The 18176-nt window shown below is 37.4% G+C and overlaps 1 protein-coding gene across 3 annotated transcripts in view; it reads right to left on the bottom strand.

Moving 5' to 3' along the window:
• Window positions 1–4512: 4512 nt before the first annotated feature.
• The window catches only part of PAICS (phosphoribosylaminoimidazole carboxylase and phosphoribosylaminoimidazolesuccinocarboxamide synthase), a 42912-nt gene continuing 29248 nt past the window's right edge, over window positions 4513–18176 (bottom strand). For all 3 annotated transcript variants that reach the window (XM_055434414.2, XM_088836354.1, XM_088836355.1), the window contains 7 exons: window positions 13038–13216; window positions 11744–11923; window positions 11532–11645; window positions 9749–9832; window positions 8709–8889; window positions 7348–7506; window positions 4513–4806 (listed from right to left, as the gene is read on the bottom strand). In XM_055434414.2, the coding sequence (XP_055290389.1) occupies window positions 4640–4806; window positions 7348–7506; window positions 8709–8889; window positions 9749–9832; window positions 11532–11645; window positions 11744–11923; window positions 13038–13216 (1064 nt within the window). In that variant the 3' untranslated portion in view covers window positions 4513–4639. The remainder of the gene's footprint in view (window positions 4807–7347; window positions 7507–8708; window positions 8890–9748; window positions 9833–11531; window positions 11646–11743; window positions 11924–13037; window positions 13217–18176) is intronic.

The following is an 18176-nucleotide window of genomic DNA, read 5'->3' as shown; positions in this document are numbered from 1 at the left end:
TTTAAGATGTGTTTGAATGTCAGGACAGAATACTATCGAATATTTTAATATTTGTTATTTTTTTAAAATTTGTTTATTCATATAAACAAAAAAGTTTGTTTATTCATGTAAGACCTGTGGCAGGTCTTAGCTGTGGCGGGGTGGGGGTGGGGGTGGGTCCGGTGTTTTCGTTGCGGGTGTATGGGATCTAGTTCCCTGACCAGGATCAAACCCAGCCCCCTGCATTGGGAGCACCAAGTCTTTGCCACTGGATCACCAGGGAAGTCCTTGTTGGCTACTCTTGATGAGAATGACTGAACATTTTATTGAACGCCTAGTCTGCACTCATTTCCTGTCCCGATTCTACCAGTTCCTGCCACTGCCCTTCCCCCTCTTTGCCAGCAATCTAGCTCATTCTTTTTCATCCTTCAGTATTTCTGTTCTTTATCTTATCCAGTCCTAGGTTAAAAGTTACCCCTTTTGTCTTCGCAGACTATGCAAAGTTCATTACAGGCTCTAATGGAGTTCTCTACTTCTGAGCATGCTCATTGTTTAAGGCCTCTCTCCAGATGGACTATATTTGCCTTGTTTAGCATCCCTAGTATCTAGCTCACATCCTGGCATATAGCTGGTACCCAACTTTTTAACTGAGTTTTTGCTTATTTCTCCCCTGATCTGAGTTTCTTGTGAACAGAGAATATGTCCAGCTCATGGCCACTGTTATTTTTACTGTACCACCATGCTAGGTTAACAGCTCTTCCCCAACTGTTTGAAGTTGTGAGAAGTTAAATGCAAAAAGCTCCACTGAAAGTAAGTTTTCATTGGTTTTCTGAGGACTGTTGGGCTGAAGATGGCAGGGAGAAATTGTGAATGTTCCATGCCATGTCGTGTTTTATTTAAGTCACATCATGCTCTGTGCTTATTTTCCTATTTTTAGAGATTAAATCAGCTGAAAGTGAAGTAGCTCAGTAGTGTCCAACTCTTTGCGACCCCATGGACTGTAGCCTACCAGGCTCCTCCAACCATGAGATTTTTCAGGCAAGAGTACTGGAGTGGGTTGCCATTTCCTTCTCCAGAGGATCTTCCTGACCCAGCGATCGAACCCGGGTCTCCTGCATTGTAGGCAGATGCTTTAACCATCTGAGCCACCAGGGAAATCCTATAGGGAGATGCTTTTCCATCTGAGCCACAGGAACCCCAAGGGATATCAAATTCAAGGTAATTTTCATGAAACCAGTTCCACTCATTCTATCCTCTACAGTCAGCCAAATGGAATTTCTGCATGATGCATTCATGTGCTAGGATGTACTTTACATTCATTGACTCGTTTAATTCACATAGTCACTTGAGATAGGGAATATCAGTCCCACTTTACACATGAGGAAATGGAGGCATGAAAAAATTTTAACTTGTTTAAAGTCACATCTTCTCAACTGGATAACTGGATACAGTTAACTTCTTAACCAATCTCCCCTAGTCCATACAACAGCAGAGAATGCTTTGAAACCTGTTGAATATGTTATGTCATCTCCTGCTCAAACCTACCAATAGTTTTTCCTGTCACACTTCAGAGAGGCCCATAGACCCTAAAAGATCTAGTTGTTGTTTCCATCAACATTTCCACTCTTAATCCTTCCCTTGCTCACAGGGCTCCAGCAGTATTAGCACATTCGCAGGTCCTCGAAAAGGCAAAGCTATTTTACTTTGTTCCCTTAGTCTGGGAAACCACTTTACCATATCTTTGCATGGCTTGCTCTTTACATCCTGCCCTGCTTGCCTCAAAAACATTCCTCATACCCAATCACTGTCCTCTCACCTTGCTTATTCTTCATGTGCACTTATACTTCCTCGAACCTATCTGCTTTATCTTTTATGGTTATCCCAAATAAAATGTAAATTTTGTGAGAGTGAAGGCCTTGTCTCTGTGGTTACTTTCCTAGGGCCTAGAATAAAATCAGGCAAAACATGTATTTCACAAGTGGATAAATAAATAAAGCTTCACACAAGAGCTTATCTTTGTCTTTTATTTGGCTGCATTGTTTACATTTCAGAAGGCATTAAAGCAACAGCAATTTTAAGTGTGGCTTTATGATATAAACTAGTGAGTTATTTGGACACAATTTTTCTTCCTCTTTTTAACTACAAGCCCACAAAGTATAAACATCCAAAGATGGCAAACCAGGTAGATTTGTGTAAGTTACTTTTTAGAACACAGTTAAAATACTTTTAAACAAGTATTTATTCTAGCATTGCTGAAGTATACTGTTGAGGATATATGTACTCTATTAAGAAACTAATGGTGAAAATTATTATGACCATTAATAAAGGTCAGTCTTGCCCACCAGTCTCAATGTTTGACATTTTTATGTACTGCACAAAAACAGGCAGAGCTTTTGCTAGGTGGGGATAGAAGAGCTGAAATAGCCAGCAACTATAACAACTATTCAGGGACCTTAAGAATCCCAAGTTCAAAGAGGTTAAGATCAAATCTTTTTAATTGTTCTTGTGATCTAATGTGATCTAACTTAAGATAGAAAACTAAGCAGGACATGATTTTTACAATTCCCCCCATTTCTAGAAGACAGGCACAGCACATCAGAGCATAAGGCAAATAAACTGTAAAACTATATTTTCTCCTCTTTGGGAACTTAAAATCCAACAAAGAAAGTACTTGTAGTCATTGTAGTTAGGTTTATTAGGGAAGGTTTAATGGAGACAGTGAAGATGAAGCCCTAGTAACACGATTTTAATGATACGAGGACATTCTAAGTCTGAAAACTATGAGAAAAGCAAGTTCTCTTGATAGGTTACATCAGTGATTCTTAATCTACAGACTATGGACAGATTTCAAGGGAACCCAGGAACCAGTGGAACACACTGAGAAATTCTGAGCAATTTTCTAGACAGAGGATAAGCAGCATTCTTATTTTCAAAGGAGTCTATGTTGCAAAAGAAATTTAAGAGTTTATGTTCTAAGTCCTTGGACAATCTTCAAAAAGGTTAGGTTGTGCATGAAGATCTTCTAGACCAGGCTAGTAATAGAATTTGACCCTTGCTTGAGATTTTTGTAGAGGACGGGTAAATGGTAAATTCAAGACTTGGTGATGAGTTAAAAATGAAAGGTCAGAGAAAACTATCAAGGATAAAATTAAGCTTCTGTTTTGGGACAGTGAGTATAGCCAGCTATAGGCTTGGAAGATGGGTTAAGTTTGGGGATTCAGAGGGAAATGGAAAGCTGAAAATACAAGTTTACAGACATTTACTATAAAGATGATTATTCTAGCACTATTTGTAAACAATGGACTGAACAGCAGGAAATACCAATAATTAAGTGAAAGAGTAATATCTGAGGAGTGATCAAGACTGAGGTTGGAACAATTTGGTGTCTAGCCCAAGAAAAGGAATAATCAGGTCGATTACACCCTAAAGAGATCATGTTAAAGAAGTGGTAAGATGCTAGCTTGTTAACAGTTGAGAGGAAGGTGAAAAAGAACAGACAATGTAGGCCAGTGGCAAAAGTTTTCAGGATTTCATCTGTAGCGGAGACTCAGCAAAGGGGGCTGTGGGTCGGTGGGAAGGGAGGGAAGGACACAAATTAACTGGCAAAAACTGCCCTCTTTTCAAGTGAACGTATACATAAATTTTTACATGCAAGCTTAAGGGCTGTGTGGACACTTGGATAAAACTTTAAACGATCTGTAAAATTCCCAAGGCTGCATAATATAATAATGACTTAGAAATATTGTTTATAGACTCATGATGAACTGTAATACTTCTCAGTAACAACTGCTCCTTTAGAGGTACATTTTGCTGGGTATACTGCCCAGGCTTAATATTATTAACAAGAAAGAAACTAGTAATGGTCATTAACTGGGAGATTCCAATTTCTGAAAATGATGGTAGGCTGGGAATTGTTAGTCTGACTACAATATATATTAGAATGAAAAGAATTTTATGACCTACAGAACCAAGCAAGATTTACTAAATCTTTCATTTGCAATGGCAAAGGTAACTATTTTTTTTCCCATTGAAAATTGCCTTAACACTTAACAGAGAAGTTCTCAGAAGTTCTCTATACGGCATCCTCAGTGCCCCTTCATCTTATTTATGTCTTTCTTAGCACTAGCATCAGTCTCGGCTTTTGTCAAAAAAAAAGGCAGTATCAAACCTAAACTTCATCTCTATAGCTAAATACATCATTTTCTGACATAGTGACTGCAAATAAAAAACCATGCCCTTAGAATTGTTAAGATCATACTGTGAAAAAGGCCTATATTGTGCTTAACCACCCTAAGATACAACCATTTTACATTTTTAAAATTTACGGGCTGAGATGTAGAAAGTCAAGTAGTAACTTTAGAGCTCTGTAATAGGACATTATTAGCATTTAATAAATATAATTAATTATACTGTCTACCTAACCATGACCATATGTGGGTAAGAGATTAATTTTGAATGTATAGTAATTTCACTACTTAAAGAGACACTGATAAATATATACACATTTTACTAATCCATGAATCGAGAAAAGCATTTATTCACTTACAAATTTTATTTTTCTCTCAATGATTTAAAATCTTTTCATCTTGATTTTGGGGGAGGGGCGCAGCTAAACTAGACAATTAGTCTTCCTCCTAAAAAAATGCAGTGATGTTCTTTCTTATAAATTGGCCTCTCTGATTTTCTTGTCAGCCTGCTTCAAGGAAATCCATGTGTTTAATACACTTGCTCGCAGTCGGGCCCAGATCAAATGGTTATTTAATCCGAATATCTGAGCAGCAAACTGAGCTGATCCTTCTGGAGAAAGGATGGTTGAACAGCCAAGACCTATTGGTTCAGAAAAGATGGAAAATTGAGCTGTAAATTAATAAAATGAAAATACCACCTAGCGAACTATTTTATACTCTCAGAAGCCCAACCAGCCACAGACAATAAAGCTACTATATTATCCTTTTCTAAAGTAGGATCTGTGGATGGAGTTTCCGTCTTTACTATCTGGAGTGATACAGAATCATCAGCCAGGAACAGGTATTTTATATACAACTATCACTCTTCTCATTGAATCTACTTGCAAAGAAATTTACCTTTTGCAAAGTTCTTTTCATATATACTATTCCTTTAACTCCCTGGTAAAAGGCCAACAGAAACAAAATAAGGCATGAGGTTAACTGGGTAGAATCATCTGTTCTTAGACAAACTTGAGGTATGATGTTTTGGTAATTTTCTAGCTATTCCTTTTGTCTTTGCACTTGAATCATTCTAATAGTTTTAAGAAGTAAATAAAATCAAATCCACAAAATAATTTTAAGAAATATTGTTATAAATTCAATACTAATTCAATAGATCTATAAGACAGTAGAGTAAGTAACTTCTTAGTGAGCCATACATTTCTCAGGCAGAGTTTTGGTTTTTTCAGCTAAAGCCATGGTGGCTTTTTTTTTTTATTGGAGTATAGTTGCTTGGCAATGTACTGTAAGTTTCTGCTGTACAGCAGAGTGAATCAGTCACATATACACATGTATCTACTTTTAGATTTCCCTCCCATTTAGGTCGCCACAGATCACTGAGTAGAGTTTCCTGTGTATATAGTAGGTTCTCACTAGTTATCTGTTTTATACATAGTAGTGTACATATGTCAATCCTAACCTCCCAATTCATCCCATACCCCTGTTCTCTCCTTGGTAACCAAGTAAGTTCATCAGGCAAAGTTTCTTGAGGTGGGACTATTACATCATTAGAGTCAAGGACTAGATAGGTTATAGATCCACAAGCTCCAATTTCCCTAAATACTCTTGGAATTCATCAGGCTCTTCGATTCTCATGATCCCCAATAAGAATAAAGTATAAATCACAAGGATATTTAATTTGTATTAATAACTCAATTTATACAGATCCACTATTTCAGTTCAGTTCAGTTCAGTCACTCAGTCGTGTCCGACTCTCCGCGACCCCATGAATCAAAAAACGCCAGGCCTCCCTGTCCATCACCAACTCCCGGAGTACACTCAAACTCATGTTCACAGAGTCGGTGATGCCATCCAGCCATCTCATTCTCCGTCGTCCCCTTCTCCTCCCGCCCCCAACCTTTCCCAGCATCAGAGTCTTTTCCAGTGAGTCAACTCGTCTCATGAGGTGGCCAAAGTATTGGAGTTTCAGCTTTAGCATCAGTCCCTCCAATGAACATCCAGGATTGATCTCCTTTAGAATGGACTGGTTGGATCTCCTTGCAGTATAAGGGACTCTCAAGAGTCTTCTCCAACACCACAGTTCAAAAGCATCGATTCTTCGGCGATCAGCTTTCTTCACAGTCCAACTCTCACATCCATACATGACCACGGGAAAAACCATTGCCTTGACTAGACGGACCTTGGTCGGCAAAGTAATGTCTCTGCTTTTTAATATACTATCAAGGTTGGTCATAACTTTCCTTCCAAGGAGCAAGCGTCTTTTAATTTCATGGCTGCAATCAGCATCTGCAGTGATTTTGGAGCCCAAAAAAACAAAGTCTGACACTGTTTCCACTGTTTTCCCATCTATTTCCCATGAAGTGATGGGACCAGATGCCATGATCTTTGTTTTCTGAATGTTGAGCTTCAAGCCAACCTTTTCACTCTCCTCCTTCACTTTCATCAAGAGGCTTTTGAGTTCCTCTTCACTTTCTGCCATAAGGGTAGTGTCATCTGCATATCTGAGGTTATTGATATTTCTCCCAGCAATCTTGATTCCAGCTTGTGCTTCTTCCAGCCCAGCGTTCCTAATGATGTACTCTGCATATAAGTTAAATAAGCAAGGTGACAATATACAACCTTGACGTACACCTTTTCCTATTTGGAACCAGTCTGTTGTTCCATGACCGGTTCTAACTGTTGCTTCCTGACCTGCATACAGGTTTCTCAAGAGGCAGGTCAGGTGGTCTGGGATTCCCATCTCTTTCAGAATGTTCCACAGTTTATTGTGATCCACACAGTCAAAGGCTTTGGCATAGTCAATGAAGCAGAAATAGATGTTTTTCTGGAACTCTCTTGCTTTCTCCATGATCCACTACTTACTACATAACTAATATCAGCCAAATTAATTTAAGAAAAGTCAGTCCCTAAGGGAACATGTCAGAGGACAGATGTGAATGTATCATGATTATGATTTTAAAATTAGTCTTTATCACTTAGAAAATAAGTATTTAAGTATAAAATGCCATCATGTCTCAGATCTGCTTTACATAATGCAGCAGGAGAGGGCTACAGATGCAACAAGATATGAATTTCTGAAGCTGGGTAACAGGTATGTAAAATTTCATTATGTTATTCTCTCTACCACTGTGCATATTTGAAGCTTGTGAATAAAAGTTTTTAGAAGATTCAGTTATCTTACCACTGGGTAATCGAAGAGAAGACCACACATCCTGAGCTCCCCAGTCTGGAGTGAGGGGAGGACAGCTGATAACTGGATATGCAGTGTTACCAGACAACACCGGCCCTAAACCATTGCTTCTGCCTGCCACTGCCACAAATACAGTAGGAATGCCATCCCCTAGGTAAATGACAAGTTACAATTACACTAAGCACTCAAAAGAGATTTCAAAATAATTTTTTAAAAAGCAGTCCCTGTGTAGTAATTCCCCGAGTTCCTTTAACAGTAGTCTCTAGATAATATTAAGACACTATTATTAAATATATATTCAAAATACAAGGTTCATCCTGCCACTTACTGGATGTCAAGTAATGAAGTAGCAAGAATAGTTTTGACCATCTTTGAGATCTGTAGTATTAAGGAGGTGTTAACACACGGGTATGAGAGAGGGACTGTTCAAAGGCCCCTTCTACATGGCTGCTTTGGCTCACTGAAGCAAAGAATGACACCACCTGAACCAGCATCTGTCTTGCTGTCCTTCAACCAGCAGGGTATGGGAGACACACAGTTAATAGAGACTAGAGGTTGAGCGACACTTCTTGAGGAATTGAATTCAATAAGAGAGTACCCAAATATTTAAGACCCTTCAATAAATTTTTTATCACATCTCATAAACATCTTATTCTTTCATAAATTCATAAGTTATTTCTGTTTCCTAGAGCAGTCATCCAAAATTTTATGTTTGCATTTTTCTGGAGAGAAAGAGATCTGGTTTTTATTAGCTTATCATAGGGGTCTGACCTCCATGCACCCCCCAAAAAAAGCTCTTAAAAATTCAATAACTATACTCCTATAGCAACTACCTTTAGAAGGAATATACAACCAATATTTTCTCCAGTTGAGAATCATTCCAGTCTTTAGGGCTCTGTATTTTAGATGTTATCCCATCAAGACATTTCTTTTATATACTAAATTCTGAAATTGTTCCTTCATTTCATGTTTGACTGTCTCCCAGGAAAGGCCGACCATTAGAGATACCTGAGAGGACCCGCGGCTTCAACCTCTCCCCTTTCTTCTGTAATTGATGTGGGGTCTATTTTTTGTTACAGGATGCTAGAAACAGTGCTTGAGGGGATTAGGTAAGGGCTAATTCTAGTCTTCATTTTCCTCCCATGCTTGCATTTTCAGTTTTTTCTCCCTGATCCATTCTTTTATAAGCTCCTAGAGCACCTTAAAATTTCTGGAGGCAAACATCATGAAAGTTTAAAATTTTTTCCCTTGGATATGTGGAAAACTATTTTTCAGCATTATTAGTCTAAACACAAAATTTGGGGGCAGAATCAGGAGAACTTCCTGAAATGCTCTATTTATTCAACATTTACCTTCATACTCAGCTTTAATCTTCAGAGTTTCATCTGGTCCTTTATGGGCAGAGGTGACCCTAAGTTCACATGGAATGCCAAAATTCCCACAAGCCTTCTTAATTTTTTCACAGTGATTAAGATCAGAGGTTGAGCCCATCAATACTATAACCCTGCACTGACTTTCTGGCTTCAGAAGCAACTGGAAAAGAAAAACATGAATATGCAAAAGAAGGCAAAGATAAAAATGGATAAATATGGGAATGATTACTGTAAGAACAGTTTACAGTAAAATTACAACTTGACACAGTATTTCCTTTCTTAAGAGACCAAATTTAAGACAAGCACAACAAAATGATAGAGAATGTATTTTTCAAAATAACCTCTGTATATAAAAGAAAGTGGCCTTCCTAATTAAGACCTAATGAGTAAGATTTTTAATCAGATAAATTATGTTTACTATTATAATAAAAAAATTAATATTCAGGAAGCTGTAAAATAGTTCATCGAAGATTTTTAGTACATTCTGTTTAACACATTTTAAGGCATAATCAGCCAAGACAGAAGTCATGTTATAAATCTTTGTAAGCTACTTGTGTGGAACTCAAAATGCACGTTCCCATGGAAATGATGTTCTAAAAAGTAGTTATTACCCTTGGATAACCATAAACCCCATTCAGTTTCTATGGAAATATAGCAATAATAAAAACATAAACTTTAAAGTGACATTTTAATGTCACATGGAGTTCCAATGCTATACTCTTGCTGGGGACTCTGAGTAGCAACAGAAAGATGGGTAGGAAATGTAAGGTCCCCCTGCAGCGGGCAAGGAGAGAAGGATTCCAGGTTTCCCAGTAGTAGTTGGAAGAAGCAGATGGGCCAGTTTCACAGCAAGGGGTTCCAGTGTCCCAGTGAGGAGAGTTCAGCTGCAACATTTTTTTAAAGTGCTCCTTTCTTTAAAAGTCATTGGAAAAAAGAAAAACACTGCACCCTCCCATTTTTGTTTCTTTTTGAAGCAAAATTTTCTTGGAGAAAAATACATAAGACAATGAAAGGTTTACCTCTACTCTTTCTGCAACCCACTCAAAATTTTTCTTTACCATCTGTAGCCCTTCAGGAGTCACTTCCTTGAGATCACGATACGACTAGAAAATAAGAAAGCTTTGAATGTAAATACCAGACATGCATGAGCCCCCCCACCCCAAACACCCAATAACTACATCCAGCAAGCAGAGAGGGTTGATTTGAGCCACCATTATAGAGACTCATAACCTCTCCACCCAATTCCCACACCCAAGTCAGTTCAGAGAGTCAGAGTTTATTGACTGAAAAGGAGATTAGGTAAAGTATTCTACTAGTAATATTCTTCCTATCTGAAATGACTTGGTTTCTGAATTTAGGGTACAGATTATAAAGTTTGCATAGCGAAAGATGTATATGAAAAATATATCTGAGCCTACAAACTCATTTCTTGAGTTTAGAGAAAGTTCAGATAGTGATGAATTCTTGCAGTTTCATTCAAAGATAACTGCTTCCTACACAAGCAATTACAATTAGCTGCCCTGACAGTTCTTATATATTGAGTATAGAGAAGATCTTGCCCTGATTTTGTTTTTTCATAGGAAAGAACAGAATTGGAGCCTGGTAAGATCTGTAAGACCTGGGATAGAGTTCCACATCTGTAACCTGCTCTTTAAAAACTTTTATTTGCCTTTTTTTTTTTTTGGCAGCAATTATTCCCAGGTCTTAAGTCTTTATTTCTTCAGTGCAACCTCCTCTTCTGGTTTAGGAAAAATCTGTTCTTTTTCAGGAAGAATCATCTCAGTGTGGCAGGGAGAGCTCATGAATGGGAAGATCTGACCGCTGTGCTCACTTGGATGTGCTCAATGACCAGAGAATCCACATCTAAGCTCTTAAGTTCAGCACTGCTGCTGCTGCTAAGTCACTTCAGTCGTGTCCGACTCTGTGTGACCCCATAGACGGCAGCCCATCAGGCTCCCCCGTCCCTGGGATTCTTCAGGCAAGAACACTGGAGTGGGTTGCCATTTCCTTCTCCAATGTGTGAAAGTGAAGTGTGAAAGTGAAAAGTGAAAATGAAGTCGCTCAGTCATGTCTGACTCATAGCGACCCCATGGACTGCAGCCTACCAGGCTCCTCCGTCCATGGGATTTTCCAGGCAAGAGTACTGGAAGTGGCTTGCCATTGCCTTCTAACCTCTGCATTTTTGAGCATGTGCAGTAAAAATTCAGCACTCTTTTTGGGCCACTGACCCTGCATCCAGCCCCCACTGTTTGGCCTCAGCACACCTACCAACTCCTCCATTGTAATGATGGATGACACAGATAGCTTCCACAAAGGGAGATCTTTCAGATTGGTGGCTTTTCAGATATGCATACCCTGGGCATTTTCATGAGTGTTCTTAAAACGAAGATTTGAACCCCTTGATTTGCATGATTTTGTCAAGTGAATAGCAAACCATTTTTAGAAGTCACCTCAGGTCAGGCCACTTATCAGAAAAGCCCTGTCACTTACTCTTGTTAATTGTGAAGATATCTATCACCTTAGAGCCTTAGTTTTCAGTTAATCAAAAAAGGGTAATATTTGCTCTGTGTGAGATAATAAATGAGAAATCTGCCTCATAAATGTAAAGTATTATTACTATCCTTTTCTCCAGGATATATGAAACATAGAAGATATTTATCCTTAAAAATAAATAACAATCAACAACTCGGGCTCATGTCATCAGAAACAATAACTGCCTTTCCTTTTCCTCCCATCTTCCCTTTCTCTTCTATCCCAGCCTGATCTTGCAAAGGAGTAAAGAAAGCCTGAAGCATTACCTACCTGTTTGTCTTTTTGCTGGCTTCGATCTCCTGATGGCCAGAGTCTCCAGGAATCATTATCAATAACATCAGCAAGAACAATTTCTCTGGTGATTACATCAACACCAAATTCAATCTAGAAACAAAATATCAACAAGGAGTTTTTCAAAACTATACTACTAAAGACATTTCTCAGTTACAATCTTTACTTTCAAATCTCCATTTTATTTGTACCTTCATATCAACTAGTGTACAGTTCTGGGGCAACCAGGATTTCTCCAGTATTTCAAAAATAGCCTGCGTAGCATGACTCATGATATCCACTTCAGTTTGTCCTATAACAAGTCCAGCAAAGCAAAAATTTGCAGCAATTAGCTGTTCCTCAGACCATTGTGGATCATTATTGGCATCATCCTGAGAAAAAAGTATAGGAGTACAAGTAACTTAAATATAAATATAAAATATTTGAAATTTTCAGATAAACTGAGCATGATGAATTCCTCAGAAACATTCATTTTCACTAAAGACTTAATTTTTGTTTAAAATACCCTTATTCACAACAGTCATTTTAAACTTTTCTATTTTCAATAGGTACTTTAAAATTCAGTATTTTGGAATAACTTATTCTAAGTCATAAAGTACTTTTAAAGAATTTGTTTTCTCTATATAAATAAATAGAAGTTCATGAATTCTATTTTTTATATCAATCAACAGAGATGGTAAGACCAAAACACATTCTACTCCAACAAAATCCTTCCAGAATGCAACTTTCATAATCCCTTGACCTTACTTTCGCTAAGAATTTATACAAGACTGTAAGTCTTCAAGAACAGTACTCAATAATTTAAGAGACTTCATACAATGTAAAGAGATTGGTAAAAAAATAAAATACTTTCATTTTATTCTAAGTAGTGTCCCAACTGTACATGAAGTTTTTCTTTTATGGATTCTTGATTTGTATAACTATAATCGTTAAGATAAATGCTTTAAACTGTGCAGTTCACTGAAGCACAATAACACTGCTTCTGAAATAGAAGAAATATGCTTAAAAGCATGAAAAGAGATGAAAAGAGAAAAGCAGTTTCAGTAAAGAAAACCAATACAAATTCTTAACTGTTGACTCCTACATCTTTTGTTGTATGATTCTGCTTATAAGACACAATAACAACAATTTTCTGTATTAGAATATAAAAAGATCCCTCATATTAGCCTTCAACAGTAGATTTTAAAATTTACTGAATTGTTCCTTTTCTCTTCTTCCTAATAACTGCTAATTTTAATTTGTTCTTTTTATTCATCATCTTGTTCCAATGTAAGATAAACAGATTTTCAAAGACATTTTCTCCTTAATTTTTGAATTATCATTACTAACTGAAGTGTACATTCTCCACAAATATTTCTGGAATGATAATTTTAGTATCAAATATTTAAATAGAAAAAAAAAATCTTAAATAGTATTTAAATCTTTTGACTCTGTGATAAACTTGTTGCTCAGTTACAGTAAGACAGGGAGGTATAAAATAATTACCTTAAAAAACATCTCCACTTTAGGTGGGTAGAACTTATATCCTTCCTTAACACCAGGATTTCTTTTGAGAAAAGAACCAGTTGCTATTCTTCTACAAACCCATTCAATTGGAATCATTTCACACTTAGGTGCAATAAAAGCTGTCTCCCCACATTTTCTGGTAAAAGCAGTTTTGATACCTACATATTCATGACAAAAAGAAAAAAAAAAGCATTAAAATTATATTTAAAAATTAGATCCGAGACATAATAAAACTCTACCCTTTATAAAAACAAAACAAAAACTCTGTGTAGGGAGGTGGGAGGGAGGTTCAAGAGAGAGGGGACATACCAATACCAATGGCTGATTCATGTTGATATATGGCAGAAACCAACACAATATTGCAAAGCAATTATCCTCCAATTTAAAAAAAACCCCAAAACCCTGCGCAGCCAAGGCATTACCCTTAAATGGCACTATCAAAAATAAATATAATTTTTTAAAAACAGGCAGAAGTAGGAAAAAATTTTAATATGGCTTTCTACTGCCTATCAAAATATTCAGGAGTACTTCATTTTACGTTTAGTTCGTTCGTTCCGTCGCTCAGTTGTGTCCGACTCTATGCGACCCCATGGACTGTAACCTACCAGGCTTCTCCGTCCATGGGATTCTCCAGGCAAGAATACTGGAGTGGGTTACCGTTTCTTTCTCCAGGGGATCTTCCCGACCCAGGGATCGAACCCGGGTCTCCCTCATTGGAGGCAGACGCTTTAACCTCTGAGCCACCAGGGAAGCCCTCATTTTACGTTGCAAGGCAAATTACATACTGATTCTAAAAATCTGAGTTCCAGTGTTTCTTCATTCATCCTTTCAAAAAATATTTGAGTGTCTTCTCTACCACTGTGCACCTAACGGCACAAGTCATGTAAGTACCTAAATGGCACTAAATTATCTCTAAATCAGATCTGGTGGCAGGACTGCCACATTTATTGGTCCAGTATTATATGGGCCTTGTAAAATACTAATTTATCACAATCAGATACAGCCCTAAATTTTGGACAGCATTTTTCTCTTAATATTTAAAGCAAATAATCCTTGAAAAAGGCATTCAACAGGTACCAGTAGGAATGCAGTGACCAATCTGGCTAAGAGCAAAGGAAATATTTGTCCTTCCTCTCTTCTTTCTCAAACTGTTACTGGAAAACTAAGATAAACAACTGCCTTGTGATGTTTGGGACTGGGCTACTTTATGTGGTGGCCTTGGAAAATAACTTCTCTAATAACAGTTACAATATATCACAAGCTGTATGCTGCAGCAATTTCACATATACACAAAAGGACTGAAAGCAGGCACTCAAACAGGTATCTGAACACCAGTGTTCACTATGTTCACAACGTTTTGGCTATTAACAGTAACCAGAAGGGAGGAAAGGACCCAAGTGTCCAACAAGAGGTAAGTGGAGTGGACAGACAAAATGTAGTTTACACACAATGAACTACTACTCAGTTACAAAAAGAAGGACATTCTGATACATGCTACAACATGGATGATTCCTGAAAACATTATGCTAAGTGAAGTAAAGGTTAACACTGTAATTCTACTTATAGGAGATACCTAAAATAGTCTTGGACTGCAAGGAGATCCAACCAGTCAATTCTAAAGGAGATCAGTCCTGGGTGTTCACTGGAAGGACTGATGCTGAAGCTCCAATACTTTGGCCACCTCATGTGAAGAGTTGACTCACTGGAAAAGACTCTGATGCTGGGAGGGATTGGGGGCAGGAGGAGAAGGGGATGACAGAGAATGAGTTGGCTGGATGGCATCACCGACTTGATGGACGTGAGTTTGAGTGAACTCCGGGAGTTGGTGATGGACAGGGAGGCCTGGTGTGCTGTGATTCATGGGTCGCAAAGAGTCGGACACGACTGAGCGACTGACCTGAACTGAACTGAAAGTAAGCAAATTCACAGAGACAGAAAGTAGGACAGAGGTTACCTGGGGAGATTACTGTTTAATGGATCAGAGTTTCAGTCTGGAATGATGAAAAAGTTCTGGAAATTGATAGTGGCAATGGGTTGCACAACACTGTCAACATACTTAAACGTCAGTGAATTGTACACTTAAAAATAACTAACATGGTAACTTTTATGTGTGTATATTTTACCACAATTTGCACTACCTACCTTAGGTCAGACACTATAAATTTGGTGTCTTTTTGCTTAATCCTCGTAATACCTGATCATCACACCTTCCCAAGAAACAGGTAACACTGAGACACAGTAGTTATGTAGGCTACTACTAGGCAAGGCAGAGTTTCCAACCCACACTGTCTGAACTCTGTAGGCTGCTTTATGCTATACTCTCCCAGAGGTGTTATTATATCATCACACTAATGTGAATTAAAATATCTCCTGGAAACCTGCATGGGTTTAACATAATTATGCTCATCTTTAGGTTACAATATTAGTACCTCCAATCCCAATCTAAACCTCTAATAAGATCAAATTTTTATCATCAAAGGACTGAAGATCTTTGATCTTACGTATGTATGTTAAGTATCCACAGGTAAAGGGAACCTACATTTATGGAAACCTTGCATCATGCTAAGTGTTTTACAAATGTTATCTCGTTTAACTATACATAAAATTTCTGAACTAGCTGCTATCACTCACATTTTACAGTGAAAGAAGTAGAGGCTCACAGAAATAATTTAATAAGTGAGGTCATGCTGCTAGTAAGTAATGGAGCCTGGACCTAAAATGCACTATCCAGTTCTGAAACCTGTACGGTCTTCTTTATATTCCCTCTGGGTTTGACCAGGAAGATTCAATTAAAATAGGGGAAAGAATAAACTGTTGTGTACTGTGTGGACAGGAACTCTGGAAAAGAATGTTAAAAGTGTATGTAAAATACTTAGGCCACTTTAATCTTTAACAAATGATTGGGCTCATGGGCATTCAGGAATTTAAATCAATACTTGACTTGAGGCGGTAACTACATAACTAGGTCTAAGAGTTCTTTTTACCCAGTAGTCATATTTGCTCATTGTCTATCAAGCTTTACAGACTAGTATCCAAATCTATTGCTTAAATATAAACAATATTTACCTTTACTCAGAGGAAAGTCCTCCCCTGTATCTAATGGAATCAAAACTACATAGAATCAACTTATGGTAGTCATAAAAAAAAACCTGCTTCTAAGAAAAAGGGATTCAGTTTAGATGGTATAATGATTGCTTCTAACACATACACAAAAGAACTTACCCCATTAGTCTCAGTTGTTTACAAAATGCAAAACTCCGATAGACTACCAAGAAAATGTAAACGTCACTTCATACTATGAATTACAACGTCCAAGTATGACAGCTAATCAGCTCAGCTAATCCCGGCACTATCCCTGTATTAAGGTTTCAAGCTCCCCAACTGTGGTTTAACAACTGTGAGACTGTTAGTCATATCACTACTATCATGTCTAAATGTAACCACACTGGGTTTCTGTGCAAGAACTGAAACATAAAAGGTTAAATTTTGATTTTTAAGTACAGAGACTAAATCCAGGAATTTCAAAATTCCTGTATAAGTGTTATTTCACTATATAGCACGTACAGTGTTATTCCCTATATCTGTACCTATTACTTGTGCAGTCTTTTACACACAAAGACTTTGTTTTACAAAAAGTTTGTTAATGAGTGACAGAGAAAACTAGAATCCCAATTTACTGTTTCTCATTTTGGTGCTTTTCTCATTCACATTTCCAGAAATACCTTAATTTATAAAGAAAGCAGTTTTAAACAGACCACTGACGGTCAACTAGACATAGCATTCAAATATTAGCAAGTAAAAATTGCATAAATAAGACTTTAAAGAACTCTTAATCTGTACCCTAAAACTAACAATCTGTTATGAATTTTTAAAACTTTTAGATTTGCCTTAATTTCACAGTATATAAAACCTGGAAAGCACCTTTCTACACTTTCTGTGAACCAAGTAACTTTTAGGCATGTTCAGTGTGCTAAATAGATAATTGCTGGAGTACTTCCTTTGTGTGACCAACTTTCCCAGCTGGATGCAGGCCTTTCAGAGTCAAACTGCATCACCCTAATTCACTCTCCTGAAGCCCCAGCAAGTACACTGAATAGGTGTCTTATTAAATAAACAAAAGAACTCAGGCCTGTACATATCTTCCACTGCTTTAATCCCATAGCTACATACTACTATGGGGACACAGAAGCTAGTTACATTGTTAACAACTTATAGCGTTAAGCAATTATAAGAAATTTTAACATGCAAGGGGAGGAGATAACTTGTGAGGTTAAAAAAAGATCAAAGGATCACTTATCTGTACTGCAAGAGGAACCTAACACTAGTTTGATGCTCTTTCTAGAAATCTACTCAGTTACTGGAAAACCACCACTCAAGGAAACCTTGAAGTAAAAATCCTGGGTTGCATTATTTAAGAACAGAGGGAAGTGCTTTAAAATTATGTAATATTTTTACCTTCAATGTACAGAGAGATTTATGATATGGATGACAATTTAGGTTGGCAATTAAACATATTTTTTGTCACAGTAATTAAAAACGGTAAACAGGGTACTTTGGAAAAGGCAAAAGTACTCAAGAACCTATTCCATGGTGATGGAAAGAATTTAACTTGAATCACCTTGTTTCTTTCACTCCAACTGCCCTTCACAGAATGTTTTGATCTGGATTTCATCTTTCGAATAGATTTCACTATTGGAAACAGTCTTTACTCAAGTTTTAGAGTAGGAGGTAACCCTAGAGATCTTGATCTAGTCCAAATCCCTCATGTGGGAAGTGGCGGGATAAGAAGGTGTGGCTGTAGTCTTCAATTACTTTTCAGGGCTTTCAAGTGGAAGAGGGATTTGAAATTCTGTATTATCTCCAAGGGGCAGAGCAAATTTATGCACACAGAATTTTAGGGATTAAATTCATCAATCAAAGCTGTCAAACACCAGAATATGCTTCCTTCACAGGTTAAGTTCCTTAAGTTCCTTCATAGGTAAGCCTTTCGTAAGATGTCCTAGGAGAGGAAAGTTGCAGAGAAGATATACATACCAGACAAAAACTGTAGCAAACTGCTGAAATTCCTCTTAACTAAATGATAATACTTAGTAATTCCAAACCAAGTAAGGTGTTATA

The sequence above is a fragment of the Moschus berezovskii genome, chromosome 5, assembly GCF_049115385.1.
Source record: "Moschus berezovskii isolate FMDL1 chromosome 5, NW_MosBer_1.0, whole genome shotgun sequence".
In the NCBI taxonomy this organism is placed as follows: domain Eukaryota; kingdom Metazoa; phylum Chordata; class Mammalia; order Artiodactyla; family Moschidae; genus Moschus; species Moschus berezovskii.
Note: the sequence above shows the minus strand (reverse complement) of the source record. Positions and strands in the feature narration are given on the sequence as shown.